The 21794-nt window shown below is 35.9% G+C and overlaps 5 protein-coding genes across 8 annotated transcripts; 3 read left to right on the top strand and 2 right to left on the bottom strand.

The window, feature by feature from the left end:
• Positions 1–98: 98 nt before the first annotated feature.
• Positions 99–1011, top strand: LOC119631684 (uncharacterized protein C7orf50 homolog). Of its 2 annotated transcripts, none has more exons than XM_038024113.1 (2): positions 99–319; positions 386–1011. In XM_038024113.1, exons 1-2 carry the CDS (start codon positions 163–165, stop codon positions 940–942), a joined length of 714 nt encoding a protein of 237 aa, XP_037880041.1. In that variant the 5' UTR covers positions 99–162; the 3' UTR covers positions 943–1011. The 2 variants fall into 2 exon arrangements, with proteins under 2 accessions (XP_037880041.1, XP_037880039.1); XM_038024111.1 differs by having other exon boundaries at positions 377–1005.
• On the bottom strand, positions 952–3696 carry LOC119631683 (nucleolar MIF4G domain-containing protein 1 homolog). Its single transcript, XM_038024110.1, has 2 exons — positions 2820–3696; positions 952–2677 (listed from the first exon to the last, which is right to left on the bottom strand). The coding sequence occupies exons 1-2, from the start codon at positions 3670–3672 to the stop codon at positions 1014–1016; spliced, it is 2517 nt and encodes an 838-aa protein (XP_037880038.1). The 5' UTR covers positions 3673–3696; the 3' UTR covers positions 952–1013.
• A 185-nt stretch (positions 3697–3881) lies between these two features.
• On the top strand, positions 3882–4439 carry LOC119631685 (39S ribosomal protein L23, mitochondrial). Its single transcript, XM_038024114.1, has 2 exons — positions 3882–4200; positions 4255–4439. Exons 1-2 carry the CDS (start codon positions 3907–3909, stop codon positions 4411–4413), a joined length of 453 nt encoding a protein of 150 aa, XP_037880042.1. The 5' UTR covers positions 3882–3906; the 3' UTR covers positions 4414–4439.
• A 32-nt stretch (positions 4440–4471) lies between these two features.
• LOC119631686 (thioredoxin, mitochondrial) lies at positions 4472–5641 on the bottom strand. Of its 3 annotated transcripts, none has more exons than XM_038024115.1 (3): positions 5416–5641; positions 4952–5240; positions 4472–4869 (listed from the first exon to the last, which is right to left on the bottom strand). In XM_038024115.1, the coding sequence occupies exons 2-3, from the start codon at positions 5131–5133 to the stop codon at positions 4623–4625; spliced, it is 429 nt and encodes a 142-aa protein (XP_037880043.1). In that variant the 5' UTR covers positions 5134–5240; positions 5416–5641; the 3' UTR covers positions 4472–4622. The 3 variants fall into 3 exon arrangements, with proteins under 3 accessions (XP_037880043.1, XP_037880044.1, XP_037880045.1); XM_038024116.1 differs by having other exon boundaries at positions 5449–5641; XM_038024117.1 differs by having other exon boundaries at positions 4952–5232; positions 5449–5641.
• A 626-nt stretch (positions 5642–6267) lies between these two features.
• Positions 6268–10375, top strand: LOC119631780 (E3 ubiquitin-protein ligase MARCHF6). Its single transcript, XM_038024275.1, has 4 exons — positions 6268–7856; positions 7914–8097; positions 8159–8353; positions 8412–10375. The coding sequence occupies exons 1-4, from the start codon at positions 6454–6456 to the stop codon at positions 9798–9800; spliced, it is 3171 nt and encodes a 1056-aa protein (XP_037880203.1). The 5' UTR covers positions 6268–6453; the 3' UTR covers positions 9801–10375.
• The last annotated feature ends 11419 nt before the right edge of the window (positions 10376–21794 follow it).

Here is a 21794-nt window from a genome sequence, read left to right as displayed (position 1 = left end):
AATAGAATTCTGACATATAAATGTGGTAGGAATATATTTCATTTACAATTGCTACTTTTACTGCATATATCTTGGCAACTCTAAGTTTTTTTCTTTCTAATCATATATTTTAAGAATTTATAGCTTTTTTTGTCGAATTTAGAAAATTAAAAAAAAAAAAAAATGGCTAAAATTGAGGCTAAATTAGCTAAAAAACGTAAAGCTAAAAAGCGCAAACTTACAACTGAAGAACACGACGATGAAGTAGCGAACAAAAGCCTAATTGTAGAAGACATAGCGGAACAACAATTTGAATTTGTGCCAACTGCTCAGCAAAAGGGTAAAATTTTCATCAGACTTTAAAAATGGCCTGCAATAATTTTTATATTTTGCATAGAAATTCCAGACCTGGGGAGAATTGGTAAAAAACGCAAAATTTTAGAAAAAGGTGAAGTCAAAGAAAAGCGGAGTAAATTCGTAAGGGAAGATGATGAATGCGAAGATGTAACAGATTTGCATGCGCCTACTGAAGACGAATTAAAAGAAAGCGAAAAACCGGAAAATACTTTAGCTTTAATGACGATAAGACAAAAAAGAAGGGAAAAGCATCAGCGATTGTTGGAAAAACAAGAGGGAAAGGGCGCAGAACGTGAAATGCGACGTGATGAGGATTATTTGCGGATGTGGTATCATTCTCGCAATATTTGGAAATTTGAAAAATTGAGACAAATTTCTATAGAACAAACAATGTTGGAAAAACTGAGTAATGATATATGGCCTTTGGCCTTACAGTATTTGGCGGGTACTAAGGGGGCGTCCAAAGAAAGATTAGTTAAAATAGCCAATGACACTATAGAGCAACTAGATAAGCAATCTGAAAAATTAGAAGAATCGGAAAAACAAATCCTGCTTCATTCTATCAAATATCAAAGAGCCAGAGATCTATTACAAATGCTTGCTTAATTTTTTTTTACCATTAATATGAATGAAACACATTACAATTTTTCATTTCTTCTCTTGTCTAATATTACTTATTATAAATCAACATACACTAATAATTTGTCAATATACTCAATTCTTTGTTTCATTAAATCGAATTGCTCGTCGCTTAATTTTAGAGTATTGCCTTGCTCCTTGAGTAGGAAGTGATGCAAAAAGAGACTCATATTTTGCTTGAAGTGTCGTAATTTATCATTTTTAGCTAAAACTTCGAACGATTGATAAAGCTTCTGCTCGTCCTTGGTCAACAACAAATGTTTGCATATGTCTCTCATTAATACAAAGTTTCGTTTATTCAATTGTAAAAAGTCTATCACTTTCAATGTTGATAACTGCAGCCCACCGTGTAGTATAAGATGCTGCAAAAATTGGGCCAAATTGCGTAATTGGGCTGTATTCAAAGCATCAATATCACTTATACGATCCCAAGATGCGAATTGGAAAGCTAACTGATATTTACGATCGTAGAGGCAGAATTTCAAAGCTAAGTGAGCATAATAAGGATTAGATGATTTTTCATTTAGGCAGCAATGTATGATAACATAAGCGATTGATCTTTGATCCTTAATGGACAAACGTAAAATCTCGAAAGCATCCATACAGTCGTCAGCGCTCATTATTATGCAAAATATGTTACGTCTTTCTTCTGTATTCATTTTCTGCTGCTTGGCTAAAGCTAAAAGTTTCTCTGAAAATCTTTCCTTGCCGTTACTATCCTTCCTCATATCATTAGCCTTGCTTTTTTCGACGTTTGATATTTCATTGATATCGTTTGACCAAGCCGAGCCGACAATCCACCATTTTCCAACGCTGTTGGCTTTTAATAAATCATCTAAGGCAATATTTAAAGTGGTTACGTATTTGTCATTTCTTAACATAGCCTTTAGTTTCTTGCGAAGATTTTCATGCATTTCTGGATCAAATTTAGGTATTTTTCTCACGTTATTATTTTTTACTGCATTAAGAATATCAACCATAAACTTAAGGCGTAGATTTTCCTTTAATTCCAAAGGAGCTGCGGAAATTTTTGATCGCACATCTAACATCATCTGTTTGAAGGCCGATGGATCGTCTTTGCGTAATTTAAATCCAACTGACTGAAAGATTAACAGCAAACATTCAATTGTTTTTTCGCTTAATTGACCTGATAATCTCTCTATAATTTGCAAGAACAAGTTATACTCAAAAATCTTTAAGACGTACATATAACTTAAAATCAACAATATATTATTAAGGCGCTTATCTTCGATGCTGAAGTCATCCGATTCCTTAAGTAGCTGGTCAAATTTTTCGATAAATATTTGCAGAAAGTATGCACCAACTTCACTGCCAATGTGTGCATGCAAATATGCTAAGAGAACCATGTGTTCTTGAACCAATCTCTCATTAGATAGCACTCGACCGATTAGGACGCTTTGCAATAATTTGTTTAACGTTTCATTCATGTGGGAACGAGAGTTGTTCATGTACAACTTTTCGAAAGCCACAGATATTTTATAAAGATTAGTTTCCGATAAACGATTTAATAAACCTTTGCATTGACGATGCAAACCATCCAATAATTCTGATTCTTTTTTATCTATCTTGGCTGACGTAGTACCTCTCTGATGCGGTGGTATATACTTTCGCGCATTTTGCTGTAAATCTTTTATTATATTCCCATCCTTGTCACGTTTGCGGCCATAGATATCTTCTTGATCTGGAAAAACAGGAAATGTAAATCAAGCCAGCCAAATAATTGAAAGAATGGGAATGTTAACAAATAAAAAACAAACGAAAGCGGGATTCGAATTAAAAAAAAATGACAATATCAATTTATAAAGTGGGTAAATAAAACATACGTTTCTCTTCTAATTCTTCTTCATCTTTGCAAGTGTATATATCGCAGCAGCTATCACTTTCTTCAGCTTCGTTACCCACGCAGTTATTATAGCGTTCACTTCCAACGTCATCGGCATTACCGAATGTGGTGTTAAAACGTTCTTCATCTTGCTCCTCATCACTCCAGCTACGCTCTGTGAATAGTTTACTTTTGTTTGTATCTTGAGATGCTCGGGGCTTCTTGCTTTGTTCATCCTCATCGTCGAAACACAATTCTAAAGCGAAATCTAAGCCGTCGCTAAATATTTTACGCACTAACCGTTTCTTGCATTTAGTTTTATTTAATTTCAACTTCTTTTCAAGCTTAGTTATCAGTTTATCTTCTTCCTCATTTTCCAATTTCAATTGCTTGATACGTCTTTTGCGAGCCTCGGATTCTAAATTGCTTTTCCTTTTCAATTCCCTACGATGTTGCTCTTCGATGTCGAGGCGACCTACTGTAGAAGCCTTCGGTTTTTTCCGGTGTAAGTCCTTTTCGTCTTGGCTCTGTTTCGCAACATGGGACCAACGAGAATGAGCTTCTCCGTTGGAAAAATCTGAATTCAAAATTTCATCGGTGGGCAAGTCTACTCTCTCGAAATTAGCTTTCATAGCTAGACTTTCTGCAGCCTTCGTTTTCGCTTGCTTTTTGTTATCTCGCTGCTGTTTACCATTTACCAACAATATTTTCCTCGCTATTTCAGGTTCATTGTTGGAAAAAAATAAACGTTTGTTTTCTTTTTTCTCTATCTTTTTCTGTTTACGAATTTCTTTGCGTGTTAGCTTTATTGGAAAAGACTTAATTTTTAGTTTTTTCTTATGAACTTTCACCATTTTAAAACAAAATTCAATTTTAATTAAATCTAATTATACACAAAATTAACTTCCAAATATACCATGTGTTACGCAAAATTTGCTAAAGACAGGCTTGTTTGAATAAATATTTGCAAACCAATTTTTTGAACAACTCTGATTACAATAAAAGTTGTCCAAATTTATTCAGGAAGTTTGGAGTTGTTATTTATTTAGTCACTTTTGGCCATTGTAAATTAATTAAAAACTTTAATAATGTCCACTCGATGGTATCCTATCTACCAACGTGGTAATCCACAATTGCGTGTATTTTTACCGAATTTCTGGATGAAGTTAATTCGTTCCCGCGACGAACAACCAAAGAATATAGTAACGTTTTCGGTATCTATGGAAATGACTAAGTATGATGTTAAAAACTATTTGGAAAAAATTTACAAGTTACCCGTAGTCGACGTGCGGACACGCATAGAAATGGGTTCTACAAAACGTGATCAAGTCTATGGGTATGTGACCAAAAATGATGACGTGAAGATAGCTTATGTAACAATGGTAAGTAAGATATACCGTTGTCCAATATTAAAAGTAATGTTATTTCGTACTTAGCCTAAAAATGTAGAATTCACTTTTCCCGACATGTTTGTAAAGAAGGATGAAGCCCAAAAGTCGGAAGAGAAATCTTTAGAGGACACAAAACAAGGTTTCAAGAAGTTTTTGGAACGTAATAAGAAGCGACCAGGCACGCCGGGATGGTTTTCGATTTAGTTTTATAGATTCTAATGCACCTAAGCAATGAAATTAAAATACTTAAAAATAAAACAAATTTTATATACACAAATATTGTTCATTTTTTATAATACGAAAGAATATAAGAATTGGCCACCAAAATCAATTTTAACAATTAAAGCTTTTTTGCAATTTTCTCCTCTGTTCTAGACAAATGTTAAACTCACTTTCATTAGTGATGCATGTTATTACTTATTTTCAGCTACCGTTTTCTCAATCCAAGCTCGCAGTTTATCAGTATCTTGTAGGCCAATCATGCGGTTCACTACTTTGCCATTTTTCATAGCCATAAGAACGGGTACAGCACCCACTTCGTAATCTAAAGCCAAATCACTATGCTCATCGATATCAACTTTTGCCAGTTTAACACTACCAGCCTTCTCGCCAACAATCGATTCTAGACGAGGCGTTAACATTTTACAAGGATTACACCATCTTAATACATGAAATTACCAAAAGGTAAAAAATTGCGTTCACATTATATAACATAGAATTTCATCATAAACCTAGGACTTACGTAGCGAAAAAATCCACAATGACTACTTTATCACTTTTTTTAACTTTTTGTTCAAAGTCTTCGGTACTCTGCACTTGGAAAATTTCTTTTTTGGTTAATGTGGTTCCAAAGTGACGTCGCATGCATACAAGTTGACCAAATGCACGGCGAGCGTTAGTACGACATATATGTGTGCTCAACATATTGGAGTACAAATTCTTCCAAAAAAATTTTTATTTTATTTAAAGGCTACTGCAAATTATTTTTCCAAATCCCTCTTGAAATAAGTTCACTTTTCAATTCTAAGAGACTTAATTAAAAAATATGACTTTAATATCGGTATTACGTTTGTTTGTTTAATCAATGCCACACTTATACAAAACGAACTTATTTGCAGTATGTTCAAATAAGCAATTTTTAAATTTTATCCTGTTTTGCTAAGAGTGGCTTTGTTTATTTTTAATTCACTTCTTATTTTAATTTACTTAAATTTGTTGATTTTCGAAGTTTTACTTCACCTCTAGTTTTAGCGTAAAACGTTTCCAAATTTCGTGAGGAAACAATAATAAATTGAGTACTCGATCTATTTACTGCTGCATATACCTAACCATTCGTAAGAATAACGAAGAAAAATATGTTTGGTGTTAGGAAAAATAAAAATACCTATTATTATCAAAACTTTTTTCAATGCTTATTTTTTCGCAGTTGACAATAATTTACATATTCTTGAAGCATTAGTGTACGTTTATGTAGTAGCCATAAAAGTAAGTATAGAAAATGACAGAAAAGACTATGGGTTAGGTAGTAGATTCGTACAAAGAAAACATGAGAAGTTAGGACGTTTACGCAAAGTAACTTATCAGAATTAAAACTTAAGTTAACGAAACGGGAGTAAATTGAAATACTGCAAAGAATTTATATACACATTATTTATGAGAAAACAATAAAACTCCTAATTAATAAAATAATGCAGACAGAAGATAATTAATTCATTTTGGTTGGATGTTGGAAATATTAATGGGAATGTATAAATTTTTCGAATTTGAGAGGAATTTGAGATCGCCTACCATGTAAACTACGTTTGGTTAATGTTTTGAAAATTGAAAAGAAAGTAACGCAAATCACTACGTGCACCCGACGTTTTCAGGAAATAGACTGCTTTAGATTGTCCATTTGGAATAAAAATTGAATTTGAAGTTGGAATTGCAAAAACATTTCACCGTGCAGTCATCTCCCTACGGGAAAGCGTTCACTTCTGGCAACATTATTGTAACAATAATAATATGTTGAAATTGTAAATTGGCAGTCCTGCCCAGAACAAATAAAGATGAAGTACGGATACGAACAGCTGAGCTATTCTAATTGACGTGTTGTAATAACAATTTTTTTTTGTTTCTAAGAAGATCCAGAAAATTTATTAAAACGCTTTGAGAACTGCAATTAGGATTTGTTAGGTCATTTTTTGAGATATCTAATGTTAAAATTTTGAAGATTCTTGTATACGATTCATTGCTTTATTTACAATGGATGATATATCGCAAGGTGACATTTGTCGAGTATGTCGTTGTGAAGCACAATCGGATCGTCCGCTTTTCTATCCTTGCGTGTGTACGGGTAGCATTAAATACATACATCAAGATTGTTTAATGCAATGGATGCGCTATTCGCACAAAGAATACTGTGAACTATGCGGTCATCGGTTCAGCTTCCAGCCTATTTATTCGCCCGATATGCCACGAGTGTTACCGTTACGCGACGTGATTGGTGGTTTGTTAACAGCTATAGCAAAAGCGGCGAAGTCCTGGGCTCATTATTCGTTAGTGGGTACGGCTTGGTTTGTAGTGGTGCCATTGTCAGCCTATCGCACTTATCGTTATCTTTTTCGGGCGTCTTCTTTCGATATGATTCTTTCACTACCATTTGATGTTTTTTCAACGGAAAACTTTGCTCCGGATGTGTTTAGAGGGTGTTTTGTCGTAACCTGTACTTTATTATCATTTATCGGTTTAGTTTGGTTGCGAGAGCAGATTTTAATGGGTGGAGGGCCGGACTGGCTGGAAAGAGACGATGGTCCGGCAGCAGGGCCCAACAATGAAGTCGAAGATGATGTTGTGGGCATACCACCCATAGCCAGAGACATTGCAGTGGCACATGTAGAGGAAGGAGCTGGAGGTGATGGCGTTCGCAATCAAGTATTGGAAGAAGCAGCTGAAGCAGACGACGTTTATTATCCGGCCAGAGATAATATAGGTGATGTTCCACCCCTACATCCACAAAACGATAATAACAACAACGATGGTGCTCTCCTAGTAGAGCCAATTAATAACGCTGCTCCGCCTGTAGCAGCTGATCCAAATGAAAATGAGGGCGATGTTCCCTTAGACTTCGGGGTACAATTGCCCCCCGCTTTAGCTGGCATTAATAACAACAATAATAATAATGTTGTCAATGCAGCGGAAAATGACAATGACAACGATGAACCCAACTGGAATCCCATGGAATGGGACCGTGCTGCTGAAGATCTTACGTGGGAACGTTTATTAGGCTTAGATGGCTCTTTAGTATTTCTGGAGCATGTCTTTTGGATTATTTCATTGAATATAATGCTGATATTTGCTTTTGCGTTTTGTCCTTACTGCATCGGACACTTCATTTTAAGTTCGTTAGATCTTCTGCATCCAGACAAGCCCTTATTACATTTTCATGGTCTTATTACTACACTGTTCGGTTATTGTTTCATCGGCCACATACTGGTGGTGTTACACTTCTTAGCTAAGGCATTTCACATGAGAAGAGTCCGCAACTTGATTGGTTTATGTTATATTGTAGTAAAAGTGTCGTTGTTGTCGGTCGTGGAAATTGGTGTATTGCCTTTAATATGTGGTTGGTGGTTGGACATTTGTTCTCTGCCATTGTTCGATGCAACGTAAGTTTTTAAACAGCATGCATTTGTATAACAATAAGAATTCTTTACTCTATTTAGACTTAAAGACCGTAAGGTAAGCTTTTCGGCAGCTCCTGCCACATCCTTATTTGTACACTGGATGTTCGGAATGGTTTATGTGTATTATTTTGCTGCTTTCATCTCATTGCTAAGAGAAGTTTTACGTCCAGGCGTTCTGTGGTTTTTACGTAATCTCAACGATCCGGATTTCAGTCCCATACAGGTGAATTGCCAATGCAAGTTTTCTTATTACTTAATTTATATATTTAATCTTGGTTTGCTAGGAAATGATTCACTTACCGATATTGAAACATGTACGACGTTTAATTTCGTCTGCAATGATTTTTGGGTCGGTCGTTTTACTAATGCTTTGGGTGCCTATACGTATTTTGAAAACCTTATGGCCTTCATTTTTACCCTATACTTTATCTGGCGACTCTGAGGTTAATGAACTGAGTTTGCAATTGCTATTGCTGCAGGTACCTTAAGTTTTTTTTATATTTAACTTGTAAGCTTCTACAAGAACAGTTTTTGTAGGTTATCTTACCTGGCTTTTTTGAACAGTCGCATACACGTGTTTGGTTAAAGAAATTATTAAGAGTTTGGTGCATATGTGTGTCTTGGGTTTTGGGTATACGAAGCTATTTATTGGGTGTTGATCCAGAAACTCCATCGGATCGTAATAACATTGAACCCGAAAATGTAGCGAACGTTGGAGACATTGCAGCAGAAAATGTTGGAATTGAGAATGAAGCTAATGGAGCTGCAGAACGCCCAGCCCGAGTTGCCGTTATACGTCCATTACCCGCATTACATCCGCAGGCGGAACGTAATTTGGCGGCTGCTCATCAGGCTATGATACAGAGGGATGTACCGGTAGCTTTCCAACCCTACTTTAAACCAACCTTTTTCGTTCTGCGTTTATGTGGCTTAATGTTTTTCATGTGTATATCATTAGTGGTGGCTTCATTAATTACGCTTACCGTACCCATTTGGATAGGTCGTCAGGTAATGTCTTTATGGGCGGTCGGCAGCATTAGCACGCAAGTTGTAGTACAGACAACTGAGATTACCGCTAGACCACATGAATTGTACACTTCAGCTTTGGGTACGTATCTGTGCTGGCTTATAACACGTGGAATAGCTATAGCAGCAACCTTACTGCCTCAGGGTCGCGCGGCTGTTATAGACAAATTTAAACATTGGTTACGCGTTGGAGCCTCATACGCTTTACCCGTCTTGATTATAGTTCTAATGTTGGGTGTTATACCATTGCTTTTCGGCTTACTTTTAGAATTGGTAGTGGTAATACCGCTAAGAGTAGGTATGCGCCAGACTCCGATTTATTTTATCTGGCAGGATTGGGCTCTTGGCGTTTTATATACAAAGATTGCTGTCGCTTTGACATTCATGGGACCCGACTGGCATTTAAAACGTGCTTTAGAACGAGCTTACCGCGACGGTCTGCGTGATATTGACTTGAAATTTCTAATTGAAGAATTGGCAATGCCGGTGATCACCTGTTTCGGTTTAGCTTTAGCTATACCATACATATTGGCTCATTCAATTTTACCTCTCTTCTGCAAAGATCCTTGGAATCAGCTAATTGTTCAACACTTTATATATCCTGTATTTTTCTCAACAATTGGGGTTGTAGCCATTGTTGATTTCCAAGTTCGACAGTTTAAAAAGCTCTATGTCGCTATCAAAGTGGACAAATATTTGGTCGGTCAACGTTTAGTTAATTATGAGCATCGAAAAAAAAATCAAGGAACAGATACTAGTGACTTGCAGGAAACCCAAGAAGAACAGGAGCAAGTACCTATAGCAAACATCGTAGAGCAAGCAGAATTAGAACGACGACGACGGCAAGAAGTTGAAAGGCAACAACTCGTACAAGATCTAGTTGAGGATGATTTATTATAAATCATATAATTAATTTTATATTTGGGTGAGGATAGGTCATATCGGCAGGGAGAGTACAGAGCCAGAGTTACGATATAAAATTTTAAAATACTTCGATACTTCTTTTTTCTATTAACAAATCAACGATTCTTACCACAAATAACTGAAAATTAAATGAAACGCTTACACGAAGAGAAAATAAAAAACAAAAAAGACAAAAATAGTAACAAATATAAATTCACATACGTCTGCGCTCTACTATTAACTCCCAAATATTAGGAGTTCTTATGTGTAGTCATATATTTGAAGAGGGCAACTTCGACACTTAAAAAACACCTTTATTTTCTGTTTTGTTTACATTTTTTTAAATTGTTGAGTAATATATTCATCTTTTAAAATGATTTTTTAAAATAAAAATATTTGTAAGTTATGCGACTCCTCTATTTACGTTATGGTATAGATATTTATATTCTTATGGTGTTGCACTGACATCACGTATGAATATGTATGTTCGGTATAGTGTAACAAAAATAAAAAAAAAAGATATCGACTTATTTTTTATTTAAATATGTATATTTTAAATATACATATATATATATATATATAATTATATATATACATATTGATATGTAATATAAATTTATATATATATTGTGTGTGTGTGTATAAATACATAAGTATATATATATATGTATAACTGTATATATATATATACATTGATATGTATATATATATCGTCTGTGAAAATTTTTGTTTTTTTGAAATTAAAGCAAATAAATAATGAATGTTAACGTAATAAAATGTTATTGTAGAATAATTTGACACACATAAGCAAGCCCACACCGTACATACAAAAAACACATATTCACACGCGCGCGCACACACAGGATGATTAAAACATAAAAAAAAAAACCTTGGAATGTAAATTTATTTTTCCTTTCATCCTTTGCACCTGTCTATATATCTTTTTTTCGGTTTTGGTGTCATGAGAATGAAAATTTCTAGTAAATAAAGAAATAAAAATAACAGAAAATCATATAAAATGTTTTTAAAATAATATGTTACAAGTAAATTTTCATATATAAAGCAGCAATTTTAGCAATAACTGGTATATTGCTTCAGTCATTTTCATCTGTCGTTCAAATCAGTTCACGAAACGTGCGTCTAATTTCATTTTAATTATGCATTATCAGAGACATCATCAGAATCTTCAAAATCTTCAAAATAGTGAAGCCTGAACTGAACACTGAAAGCATGAACACTTTTGCATCAAACGTTTTCAAAATCAATTGGATTGATTTAAAATACGGCAGGAATTTCTTGCCAAGCAAACTTATGGATACAAGGCGATGTAACAAATGACGTGACTTTTATTATTATTATTATTAATTGCGCCAGAGAAATAAATTGTAAGACTAAACTCTTAAAGCACTAACATCTAAGGCTATCGGCTTTTATTAAAAACTCTACTGCACTTGAGATTCGAACCAACGACCATTGAGTTGCTAGTCGAGATTCCTCGACTTCGGCCACTTAGGCGGATGACGTGACTTTTAATTTGTATATAATATTTTGCGAAGTATTATCGTGCACAAGTTATCTAATGCGGGTGAATTTATAATGTGGCTGACACCGGCTTATATTGTTACGAAAATCGCATTTGATAATTTGTGTTCTCATGAAAATTAGTCGATTTTCTAAGGAAACAAATTTCGGTTGGCGTTAAAGAGTCCGCCCAAAACCAAATTTAAGTTTGTTTTAATACCCATCACACAAGGATGGGAATATATTTATTTTCTTAAAACATGTTTGCCTACCTCAGATGGACAGACAAGCGTAAATCAATTTAAAAAATGGTTCTGAATCGATCGGCGTAATAAGAGACGGATTTATCCTATGTTCCGTTGGGAGTTACATGCATCCGCACAAACTTAATGTAATGTGGAATGTAACTAACGCATATTTTGATCGTTACTCATAAACTGCAACAATAAGTCTGCATATTCCATATTGATAAGTGGAGGATATAAAAAATTCGGTCAGATCCCAATTTAATTTCCATATTTGTCTTTTTTTTTCATTCTCTACGTAAAGTGCGCATGGTACTCGCAAAAAACTACATTAAAAAAAGAACATTATGAAAAATTTCACGGAAAGAAAGCGAGTTTACATTTTTGATATGTTTTAAATGACATTAAGTGTTATTAAAAATGGTGGTGCAGGGTATAAAAAGTTAATTGTTTTGCTATGTCAAGATTTTATCATTTGTCCTTTGAAATACCTCACGCATCTGGGATGGGCTTAGTCATTTGAAAATTTTTATAATAAATTTAGCGCTTTATACACAAGGATCGTTTTCTCATAATCGACATAATTACTCATAACCAATCGGGATGAGTTAGAAAGTGCGTTAAAATACATCAAAACTATAGTGTGACCTTCTTCCCAAGAAGGACTTACGATAGACCCGTCTTTTAGAATAATATATGGATATTGCCTTGTCTGCCTATGTGTCCTTGCGTGCTTTTTTGTTTGTGTGTTCATCTAATAGAAGAGACTTTGATGAAATTTGTTGCGCTGACGTATTTTGGCCCAAGGATGAACGCTATTGAAAATAGTTTGGATCGCACCACTTTCTCGACCACTTCTCATTTTTTGATAAGCCCTTATAAGAAAACACATTGTAATTTTTAGAAGAGAGATTCACCATCCATGAGTTTTATTGTCATACTTTATGCCATAATTATGCTTTTTCCGATAATTGGATATGTATGGGCTGATTAGCAATGAATATATTACTTGGTTACGTTCACTGATTAGTTTGCGAAATTCGATATAAATAATGGTTAAATGCACGCAAGGTGTTATTAACGGCAGGCTTAAACTTAGGCCAAAAACATAATCATCATAATAATAAGTGTTATGCATATTACATCAAATTCGTGACATTTGAGGCTGTGTTGTCGCCAGATAACGATGCATAGCCAACGTAACCGTTAACCATATAAAGATTGTATATACAAGTTGGTCATAAATGAAATGAAATTTTATATAGCATACCCATGTATATGTAAACCGTTGGTGTCATGGTCAATTTCCCGCCCAAATGTAATCATGCATGGCGTAAGAATAATGACTTCTTTCATAAAAAAGATAACTAAATTTCATCCACTGCAGCTAATTTCTTTCTCACACACATTTAAGACGTTTTCAAAAGCTCACTATTATTGCATTTGTAACTTTTTATTATAGTAGCTGAAGCCAAATAAGATATTCAATGATCGGCTTTACGTGACATTTTAACTTGCATATGCTAATTTTTGCAAATTCCGAGTCAGTTTTCATGACATCGACCTTACAATGAATTCAATTTTTATACAGAATTTTTGTCTCGACCGGTTACCCGAGTGCAGTAAAAATAGACTTCAGCTTTTTGATAATATTTACGTACGGAGAAGCTCAAATGTGGATAGCGAATAACAAATGTGCGTAGTAGTGTGTTTAAGTAATTAATGCGGGAATGACTACATTAAAAACTTTTGTTATTTGTAATAGTGTGATTACCTTGTGGATTTTCTCTAGTGTTGCTTAAGTTAGATGTTTATGATTTGCACAAAACTACATTAATTGCCTTAAAGCTTGAACAAGTAAGAAAGTTAAATTCGGTCGGGACCGAACCTTTTATACCCTTCACCGTCTACCCCAAGAAAAGACAAAAGAAGTAAAAGAACAAAATTCTCATGCTCTATAATATGGAGCGGGCGCAGTTGATTTAGGTCGAATTCTTTTGCAAATTTTTAGGCAATATTCACGAACGGGAGAATGTTTACCACAAATACTACAAAGTTACAAAATTACTACAGACAGTTGGACAGACGCACAGACGGACATATTTAGGTGCATTCCAAATTTGAAACTGGCCAAGAACTTATATACTGTATGGGGTTTTTGAAGCTTGTTTCCGTGTGTTATAAAAGTATTGAATAAATGATAAAATTTTGATACACTGTAATAATGGGTGGACATGGTTAATTTTTCCGTTATTGTGCACAGATGCTATAGCATCGTCCATAGAATATGCGTTCAAATTTTTATAAATTTATTCACTACAGTGTATGAGTAATGAACTAAAAACAATTTTTCATTCTTTTTGAAAAACAGAAGTATTCTCAGTTTACGTAGTGCTGTGGGCATGTCCTTCGACCGATTTGACACATTTTCAATACCAGACTGCGTACAAGAACTTTCAATGTTTTTGCCAAGTTTGAAGCCGATAGCTTAATTTTTGCGCTCAGGAAAGTGTTTGCAACACACATTACAAAGACGGGCAGACGGACAGATGGAAGACAGACGGATGCACAAATGTACATGCTTAAATCGATTTAGAATTTGGTGCTAATCAAGAATGTATAAACTTTATGGGATCTTTGAAGCTTCGGTTGCAAACGTTTTGACAAAATGAATACACTCCACATCCTTCGGAGATGGGTATAACAAACACACAATTATTTAGACCATAATACTCGAATATATATATATTTATGAAATATATTTGCTTATGTGTTCATAGGGACAACTTTAGCAATATGGAAATAATAGCTTCGCAAGCTCTTAGGCCCCGAAAGAAGTATATAAGCGTAATGCTTTTAGTACATAAAAACATGTAGAAATATTGTATCTTACAGCCAACATATAAATGGCATAGCATTTGAATCCTTAACTATAATTATATGAGAAAAAACTGAAACTATAGCAGACATATACAAATAGTAATAAAAAGTTAGTTTAAGTGATGATAATTGATGTTTGATGGAGAAATATATTGAGAATGTACTATATATAAATGCTTAGCGATTTTTAGTTTTATTATGAAACGAAGAGAAACCTAATAATCATGAACTAGCTTCGTCTAATACCACATTTCCTTTATTCCTATTGGAACATATCAAAAATCGCAATGTGTCACTATTTTTAGATGCGGCTTTGTAAGGCAAGTGATTGTAAAAATTGCCCGCTCAAATTCATTTTTCAATACCCTTATTGGAAGCATCTTGGACCAAAACATGGCCAGAATTTCGTCAAATTATTTCAAAAACCTCGAAGTGTAATCGATTCCAAGTAAATGCGCGGGAACAGAATTCAGACGAGCAAATAGACCAACTGAAAAGCGGTATACTAAATATTTTAAATACCTTTTGCTCGCGCAAACAAGAGAAGGAAATATATCTCAGAAATCTTATAAATTGTATGCATTTCTGACCAGCATGAATCGATTTAGACTGTTATGGTCGCTGTTGTTATACATAAATACGATTTTTATTTTCCAGAATTACCTGCCAAGTTTGGTGAAATTGTGCAAAAATTTAACTTTGAATATATATATCATATACGATACATCATCATCAGATACGATAAATCCAGTGAATGGATGACAGCCGTATTTTGACAGTGGTGGTCATTAACAGAGGCTTGGATTAAGTCGAATATCGCTTCTACCGTTTAACTACAGTACAATAATACAGATAAAAAAAAATTAAAAAATATATAAAAAATTCTACAATATATTTATTAATTTGCAAAAACGACAATCCTTTGTTTTGAAAGTTCAGATGCAATGAGAGCATTTAGGTGGGTATTTATTTATTTTCTTATTCTTTTCAAATTTTTAAAAAGGTAATTAAAAGAATTCAATAAATCGAATTTCGACTTTGATTTTATATATTCGTATATGTACACTTATTTACCATTTTTTTTTCTTTTATTCATGGAGTGTTTATCAAATGAACAAATTAATTTAAGTTAGAATTTGATTTGCGTCATTATTCATAACAAGAAGTTTTACAATGAGTAAGTATATTATGTTGACACACGGGAAACATATGTGGGTGAGGTAAAAATTTCCTTATCTTGGAATAAATTTCACACACACTCGCTGGCACGCACACCCTTACTCTGTCAGTCCCAACAAAAAGTGCTTAAGTGTTACTTGAAGCTGGGAAAGTTGAAGTTGGCTGGGTAGTAAGCGTGACCAGAGAAAAATTTGCAGTCCAGAAATGCGACTGATGCTTGGAGGAGGGCCATATTACTAGAAATTGCAAGGGCGAGAAAGATAAAAGCAAGTGCTATCTTAAGTGCAGCGAAAGGAGCCACCGAGTGAGAGATTGCACTAAGACCCCCTGTTGTTGTATATGTAAACAACAACGTAAGCCTCGTAACCATGCACTGGCCGGCAGAAATTATCCGATAAATACACGCGGCAGTACTAACAAACACCAGGTATGAAGCGTATGCAACTAAATATAAACTATTGTCGGGCTGCACAAGAGATGCTCCAACAAAATGTCAGGCAACTGTCGATTGACGTAGTGATGCTGAGTGATCCACACAAGGTTGGCTCCGGAAACAAGTGGGTAAAGAATAAAACGACAGCAATTTGGCTATGCAGCTCGCACCTGTCAAGTATAAGATTTATCTTAGCAGGGGAGGATGCGTGTGTGTTAAGTTTAGGGAAGGTTTACCTTGACAGTTGCTATTTGCCTCCGAGCACAAATCAAGTTAAATTCGAAAGGTGAATAAAAATGCTTTACACCGACGTGCGCAGAAAAAATCCGGGAATTAGCGCAGTTGACATTAATGCGTGGGCGATTGATTAGGGTAGCAAATGGACAAATGCTAAGGGCAGGAATCCTTAGCCTAGCTCGATATCACAATCGTAAGTGTAGGTTCCGAGAACCAAAGCTAGTAGCGTGATGGCTTCGCGTATGGTGTGGAGTATTAGCAATGTCTATACCTGCAGTAACCGCCTAGCAAATATTTTGTGAGCTACAGCAGAAAATAATGTTTGCATATATGCCATTGCGAGAGGTGAGGGACAACATTAGAACCTCGGCTGAGGAAATTGTTGCGGTCGCGAAGTAAATAAAAGGCAAGCAAATATCTGTTCCTGAAGGTATTCCGAACTTCTTTAAAACGCAGGCAGTTTGCACAAAATCCCCGAACGCATTCGACGCGTGTTTGGGACAACAAATTTTCCTAGACAAGTGAAAGCAAGAAACATGTGCTATTGCCAAAGCCGAATAAGCCGCCGCATGAACCAACTGCCTACCGACTTATTTGTCTGCTGAATATGGTAGGCAATGCGTATGAGAAGTTAATTTGAAACACCATAGAAGAATCGCTGGAGAGCTCCAACGGCCTGTCGAATTTCCAATTAGGCTTCAGAAGAAAGAGGGGCTCTGTAGATGCAATAAAGATGGTCACGAATATTGAAGCAGAAGCTGTAGAAGAGAAAGGTTGAATGGAAATCAACAAAAAGTATTGCTTGTAGAAAACTGGTACTGTGTCATACCTGCCTTACAGAGTCCCACCTTGTCTTATCAATATAGTGGCCAGCTACTTTATTGGCGGGAAGTTTCAATACGAAACAGAAAAACGGTGCAGAGAACGGCTTATCACTGGAAGGGTACCTCAGGGATCAGTCCTAGCCCCCACAATATGGAACGTGATGTACGATGCTTCCATTGTGGGTTTCCCTGATGAAATAGCAATAGAGATCGTAGTAAAGATTTTAGACGAAGTCACCGTTATAGCAAACATAACCACCAACATGGTTAAAAGGTGGCTGCAGTCAGTGGATTTAAATCTTGCAATAGGCAAGACGGAAGCGGTATTAACAACCTAAACGAGTAAGTTAGAGAAAGTTACAATTAAAGTGGGAGGTACAAGAATACAGTCACAAGATGCCTTGAAATACCTAGGAATGAAGACCGCAGACTATCATATAAACGGTAACTGCAGTGCAAAGGCGAGAAGCCAGCGAAAGCAACAAAGTCTCTGACGCGTTTACTATCAACCTTGCGGGGCCTTAGGCCAGGTCGTAGAAAAGTGATGGCAGAAGTGATAACTGCCATGATATTGTATGGCTCTTCCGTGTGGAAAAAGGAGCTCGATATCTCGCCGTAGACAATAGGCATCCAAGCAGCATACCTGCTGGTGTTTGAAAATGCGGCATTAGTTATCGCTGGTTTGATACCAATCGGCTTGCCGGCTAAAGAAAGCATGTATAAAGCTGAACTTTACAGTTTGCCGGTTGAGGCGAACAAGCGGCGAACAAAATGCCGACCGGTGGAAAATTGGCAATAGCGCTGAAGCAGGGCGAGCAAAAGTAGATGGGCGCACCGGCTCATATCAGATCTGCGACTCTGATTTATTTATTTATTTATTTATTTATTCCACTCATACAAGAAACTCAACTAAAAATATTGACAGTCGAGTTCAATTGACTCTTAAAGTAAATCTTAAATTAATCAACATTAAAACTTAGTATAAGTACAATAAAACAAATAAGAAGGAAAAAAAGAAAAAAGAAAGAGAGCATGTAGACAACTAGCATAGAGCCACATCCACAACTGGTACAGGAGCAAATTGTGATTGAACCTCTAAGCCATCGTAAACATGCATAAGGTTGGCAACGGATAATAGTTAACAACAATTCATTTTGGACTCATTGTGACATTTTAAGGTGAAGAGCTAGTTTAACTACGACATAGGCATTTTAATAGGCAGTATGATAAGTTTGACCTTTATTTAACATTATTAACAAGCGACCATGGTTGCTTTAGAGCATACTAACAAAGGTTTAAAATACAGGAGGACCCATTTCGTAGTTTTTGCAAGTGCATCGAAGACGCTGAACACGTGTTCTTCATCCATCTGAAATACCATAAGCAACGGCAGAGAAAGTGGAGAGTTCCCTTTCCCCGGAAATTTCATAACAAAAATGTTACACGATCTAAAAATATGAAAGGCATTAGGGATGTTCGGCGCAAACATAATAAGAAAACAAAGAAGCGAGGAGTGTCAACGTAGGCTCTTAAGTAGTGCCTAAACGGTTATCTTCCCTGTGAGGTATACCTAAACGGTCGTTCCACGGGGTGGGAGATAGGAGTACAGGTTGTTTTAGACGAGTTAAAATCTCGTACTGCCCCCGTCGAAAAAAAAACACACACGCAAATCCGTAATTATTATCAAATTGAGTGATCCACGAGTTGTATTAAGAGTAATTAATAATTGATTTTCAAACGCACTACCGACGGATTTGGCACATATTCATTTTGTTACCAAGTTTACAACATCTAGAAGCAAGAATCAAAGATCCCATAAAGTCGTTATGTGCTTAATGACTGTCAAATTCGAAATCAATGAAAGCATGTCTGCCTGCCTTTTTGTCCCCGTATGTGTCTGTGGGATACGTGGTAAAAACTAGAACGTCAAGTTTGACAAAAAATTAAAAGTTCTTGCAAACAGTTTAAGTACTGAATATGGGACAAACCATTCAAGGGACAACGCGCCTATAATACAAAATAAGCCGAGAACATCGATGTTTTCGAAAGTAAAAACTCATTATTCGTCAACTGCAGCAAATAAATTGATACAAACTATCATGTACATCCTACGGATGAATTTGCGAACAATGTACAGAAAAGACAAAAACCGGCCAGGCTTGGTGAGTATAAAAGATTCGGTCCGGCCGTATATAATTTTCTTACTTGTTAAGTTTGATTAAAAAAAAGTTATAAAATGTAGTCGAATAGAGACCATAGTTAGGGAAGAATACGCATCTATCTGCCCGTTTAGTTTTAACTTTTGTCTGTCCGTCGTTATGATCGTAATGTTCATAATAATGACTGTCTTTCTTTCTTTTCAATTGCGTTTTGTCCGACGAAAGTGCACCTTCTGTTATACTAATTCGATTTATGCAAGTTCCGTCCGAAAAATATGCAAAATTTAATTGCAAATTAAAAGTGTCAATAATCCGACATAGAAAATAAATCGTACAATTGAAATAGTGTCACCTTACCAATAATTTCATTTAGTGTAAGCAATTATAATTTTCGTTAAGTTAAGCAAAACTGTAGACGTAAATAATGGAAAATAAGAAAACAAAATTTAGTATAAAAGAGGAAGAAAATTAAATAAAGTCAGTCATCTTCTCAACGAACAACTAAGCAACAACTATTGCGATCAACTTGTATTGCTGTAGAACGCCTTAGCGCATCCACGCTGAACAAGTTATAATCGAATAATAAAGTGCTTAACCAACATAATTTAGCATATTTAAAATTTATTCTTCAATATTGTTTTGGCAACTATTCTTCCACACTTACAGTGGAACGTCTTTGCATAACTCAAGGACAAGCGCTGTTAATAATAGATGGGATTGCACCATTTTGATGACTATTCCACTTATAGCGAGCTATTTAAACAAATATATTGTTACGAAAATCCTAAAGCCAGTTAATTTCAGCTAAGTTATTTTCCCTAATAATAAATTCCCTAAAGAAGGAAAAACCACGAGAGCAGACAGGTAAACGCCAAGTGCACATTCGCAAGCGCGTCATGCAGGTGTAGGCCAATGAAAACGATTAGAGGAAAAGCAGGCTGGGATTAGAAATCAAACCATAAATTTAGGTATAGAATTTTTGTGGCAAGGGTTTAACGTGGGTTCCTGCCTGAAAGGCTTAACCCCACGGTGGCCCAAGCCACTTTTAAGCGTACTACGCCCCCTGGCGAGTTAGACAATCCCCACAGAGTAGGGGCCTAAACAGCACCAGAGTCCAGAACAGTTTATTGTGTATGGAACAATAAACCCCACTCTGGTGAATGGCGAGGCCTAGCTGCACTCAATTGTTCCATTTTAGCTAGGAACTCGCCAACCACAACCACCACGAGTACTCCCCGAAGGGCCGCACCCAAGCAGTCAGGACTCACAAATTGATCAACTGACTGCTTCCGCCATAAGGCTTCCACTGTGCTGTTGATCAATTACCACCATTACCCGCAGGCATCCGTGACATGTGTTCAAAAGTAAAAATAGGTAAAAGGGGAAAACTTATTCGTCATATCCCTTTTCCATTTTTGCATGTATTAATTAATTTACTAGACATTTTCTATCAATCGGCCAAAGGGAAGGCCGTCCGTCAATTCCTTTATGCATTAATAGTATAATTAATTTATTTATTTATTACGACTTAAGGACAAAGTCCATCATATACCCGCAGGCATACGTGGCTTTGTGAGGCGAGCTTCCTGACCCCCGTGGCTCCCAGTTTGTTTTGCAAAGCCTTATGGCATACTTTGTTAAAAACAACCGTACTTGCTTCGGATTCTCCATACTTTCCTGGTTGCCAGCCCCAAGTGAACTACTTTTCTTCAAGATATATAGGTCTCGGGTATTGCACTGAACATGGTAGACTAGTCTAATGCACTCTACCATGCACTCGCTAGATTACTACCTTCATTGTACTTAAATACCATTCAATATATTTCCTCGGTAGTAACTAGCTTATTGAGTAAGAGCGCTTCTTCCAGCCAACCCCTCCACCATCTCTCAGAAACTCGTCGCCGAGTTAGCAGCCCAAAACCTTAAACTCTTCTTAGCCGGCCGAAGCCGTTGCCCGGGGATCACCGCTGGGAGGTGAGAGTTTCGGCACATCTATGCTTCTCATCAAAGCATGGTTCATCTCCCCATAGTAACATACTTGTAAAAATGTATATAAATAGAATATTTGTGGAAGGGAGAGTTAGTCGGGCAAGAACATAGAAGGAGAGAGTACGGCCAAATTAAATTGTGAATAATCCTACATTTAAGGAACGTAACTGTAAATAAATGATCCTACTGTTAAGGAATATAAGTCTAAATAAAAGAACTTTGAAGTGTATTTCTCTTGAATAAAATATCCACGATCCAGTGATACGGACTGTATCTTACAAAAATTTTATAACAACTGGTGTCAGAATTTGGGTCGTTAAAACTAAGAGAAATGGTAAAATTACATGATCTAACAGTGGAACAGGTCAAACAGGAGCTGAGGGAAAGGAACGTACCAGCAATTCGAAGTCAAAGTTAATGTGCTGGAAAAAAAGGTTGACAATGCGCTGAGTCAGTTTGATGCCAGACCGAATGCTCTGGAAGAAAAAGTTGCTAAAGTAATAAGTCAATTTCATGCGAACGTG

Source organism: Glossina fuscipes, unplaced genomic scaffold, assembly GCF_014805625.2.
Source record: "Glossina fuscipes isolate IAEA_lab_2018 unplaced genomic scaffold, Yale_Gfus_2 1, whole genome shotgun sequence".
In the NCBI taxonomy this organism is placed as follows: domain Eukaryota; kingdom Metazoa; phylum Arthropoda; class Insecta; order Diptera; family Glossinidae; genus Glossina; species Glossina fuscipes.
Note: the sequence above shows the minus strand (reverse complement) of the source record. Positions and strands in the feature narration are given on the sequence as shown.

What these genes read in the sequence shown, in the direction of transcription:
- LOC119631684 (XM_038024111.1), top strand. Translation starts at nt 163, where the DNA reads ATGGCTAAAATTGAGGCTAAATTAGCTAAAAAACGTAAAGCTAAAAAG. An exon ending in GCCAACTGCTCAGCAAAAGG is followed by an intron (nt 320 to 376) that starts GTAAAATTTTCA and finishes TATTTTGCATAG; the next exon opens with AAATTCCAGACCTGGGGAGA.
- LOC119631780 (XM_038024275.1), top strand. Translation starts at nt 6,454, where the DNA reads ATGGATGATATATCGCAAGGTGACATTTGTCGAGTATGTCGTTGTGAA. An exon ending in CTGCCATTGTTCGATGCAAC is followed by an intron (nt 7,857 to 7,913) that starts GTAAGTTTTTAA and finishes TACTCTATTTAG; the next exon opens with ACTTAAAGACCGTAAGGTAA. An exon ending in TGCAATTGCTATTGCTGCAG is followed by an intron (nt 8,354 to 8,411) that starts GTACCTTAAGTT and finishes CAGTTTTTGTAG; the next exon opens with GTTATCTTACCTGGCTTTTT.
- LOC119631686 (XM_038024115.1), bottom strand. Translation starts at nt 5,133, where the DNA reads ATGTTGAGCACACATATATGTCGTACTAACGCTCGCCGTGCATTTGGT. An exon ending in ATTGTGGATTTTTTCGCTAC is followed by an intron (nt 4,870 to 4,951) that starts GTAAGTCCTAGG and finishes TCATGTATTAAG; the next exon opens with ATGGTGTAATCCTTGTAAAA.
- LOC119631685 (XM_038024114.1), top strand. Translation starts at nt 3,907, where the DNA reads ATGTCCACTCGATGGTATCCTATCTACCAACGTGGTAATCCACAATTG. An exon ending in AGATAGCTTATGTAACAATG is followed by an intron (nt 4,201 to 4,254) that starts GTAAGTAAGATA and finishes TTTCGTACTTAG; the next exon opens with CCTAAAAATGTAGAATTCAC.
- LOC119631683 (XM_038024110.1), bottom strand. Translation starts at nt 3,672, where the DNA reads ATGGTGAAAGTTCATAAGAAAAAACTAAAAATTAAGTCTTTTCCAATA. An exon ending in AGAAGAATTAGAAGAGAAAC is followed by an intron (nt 2,678 to 2,819) that starts GTATGTTTTATT and finishes CTGTTTTTCCAG; the next exon opens with ATCAAGAAGATATCTATGGC.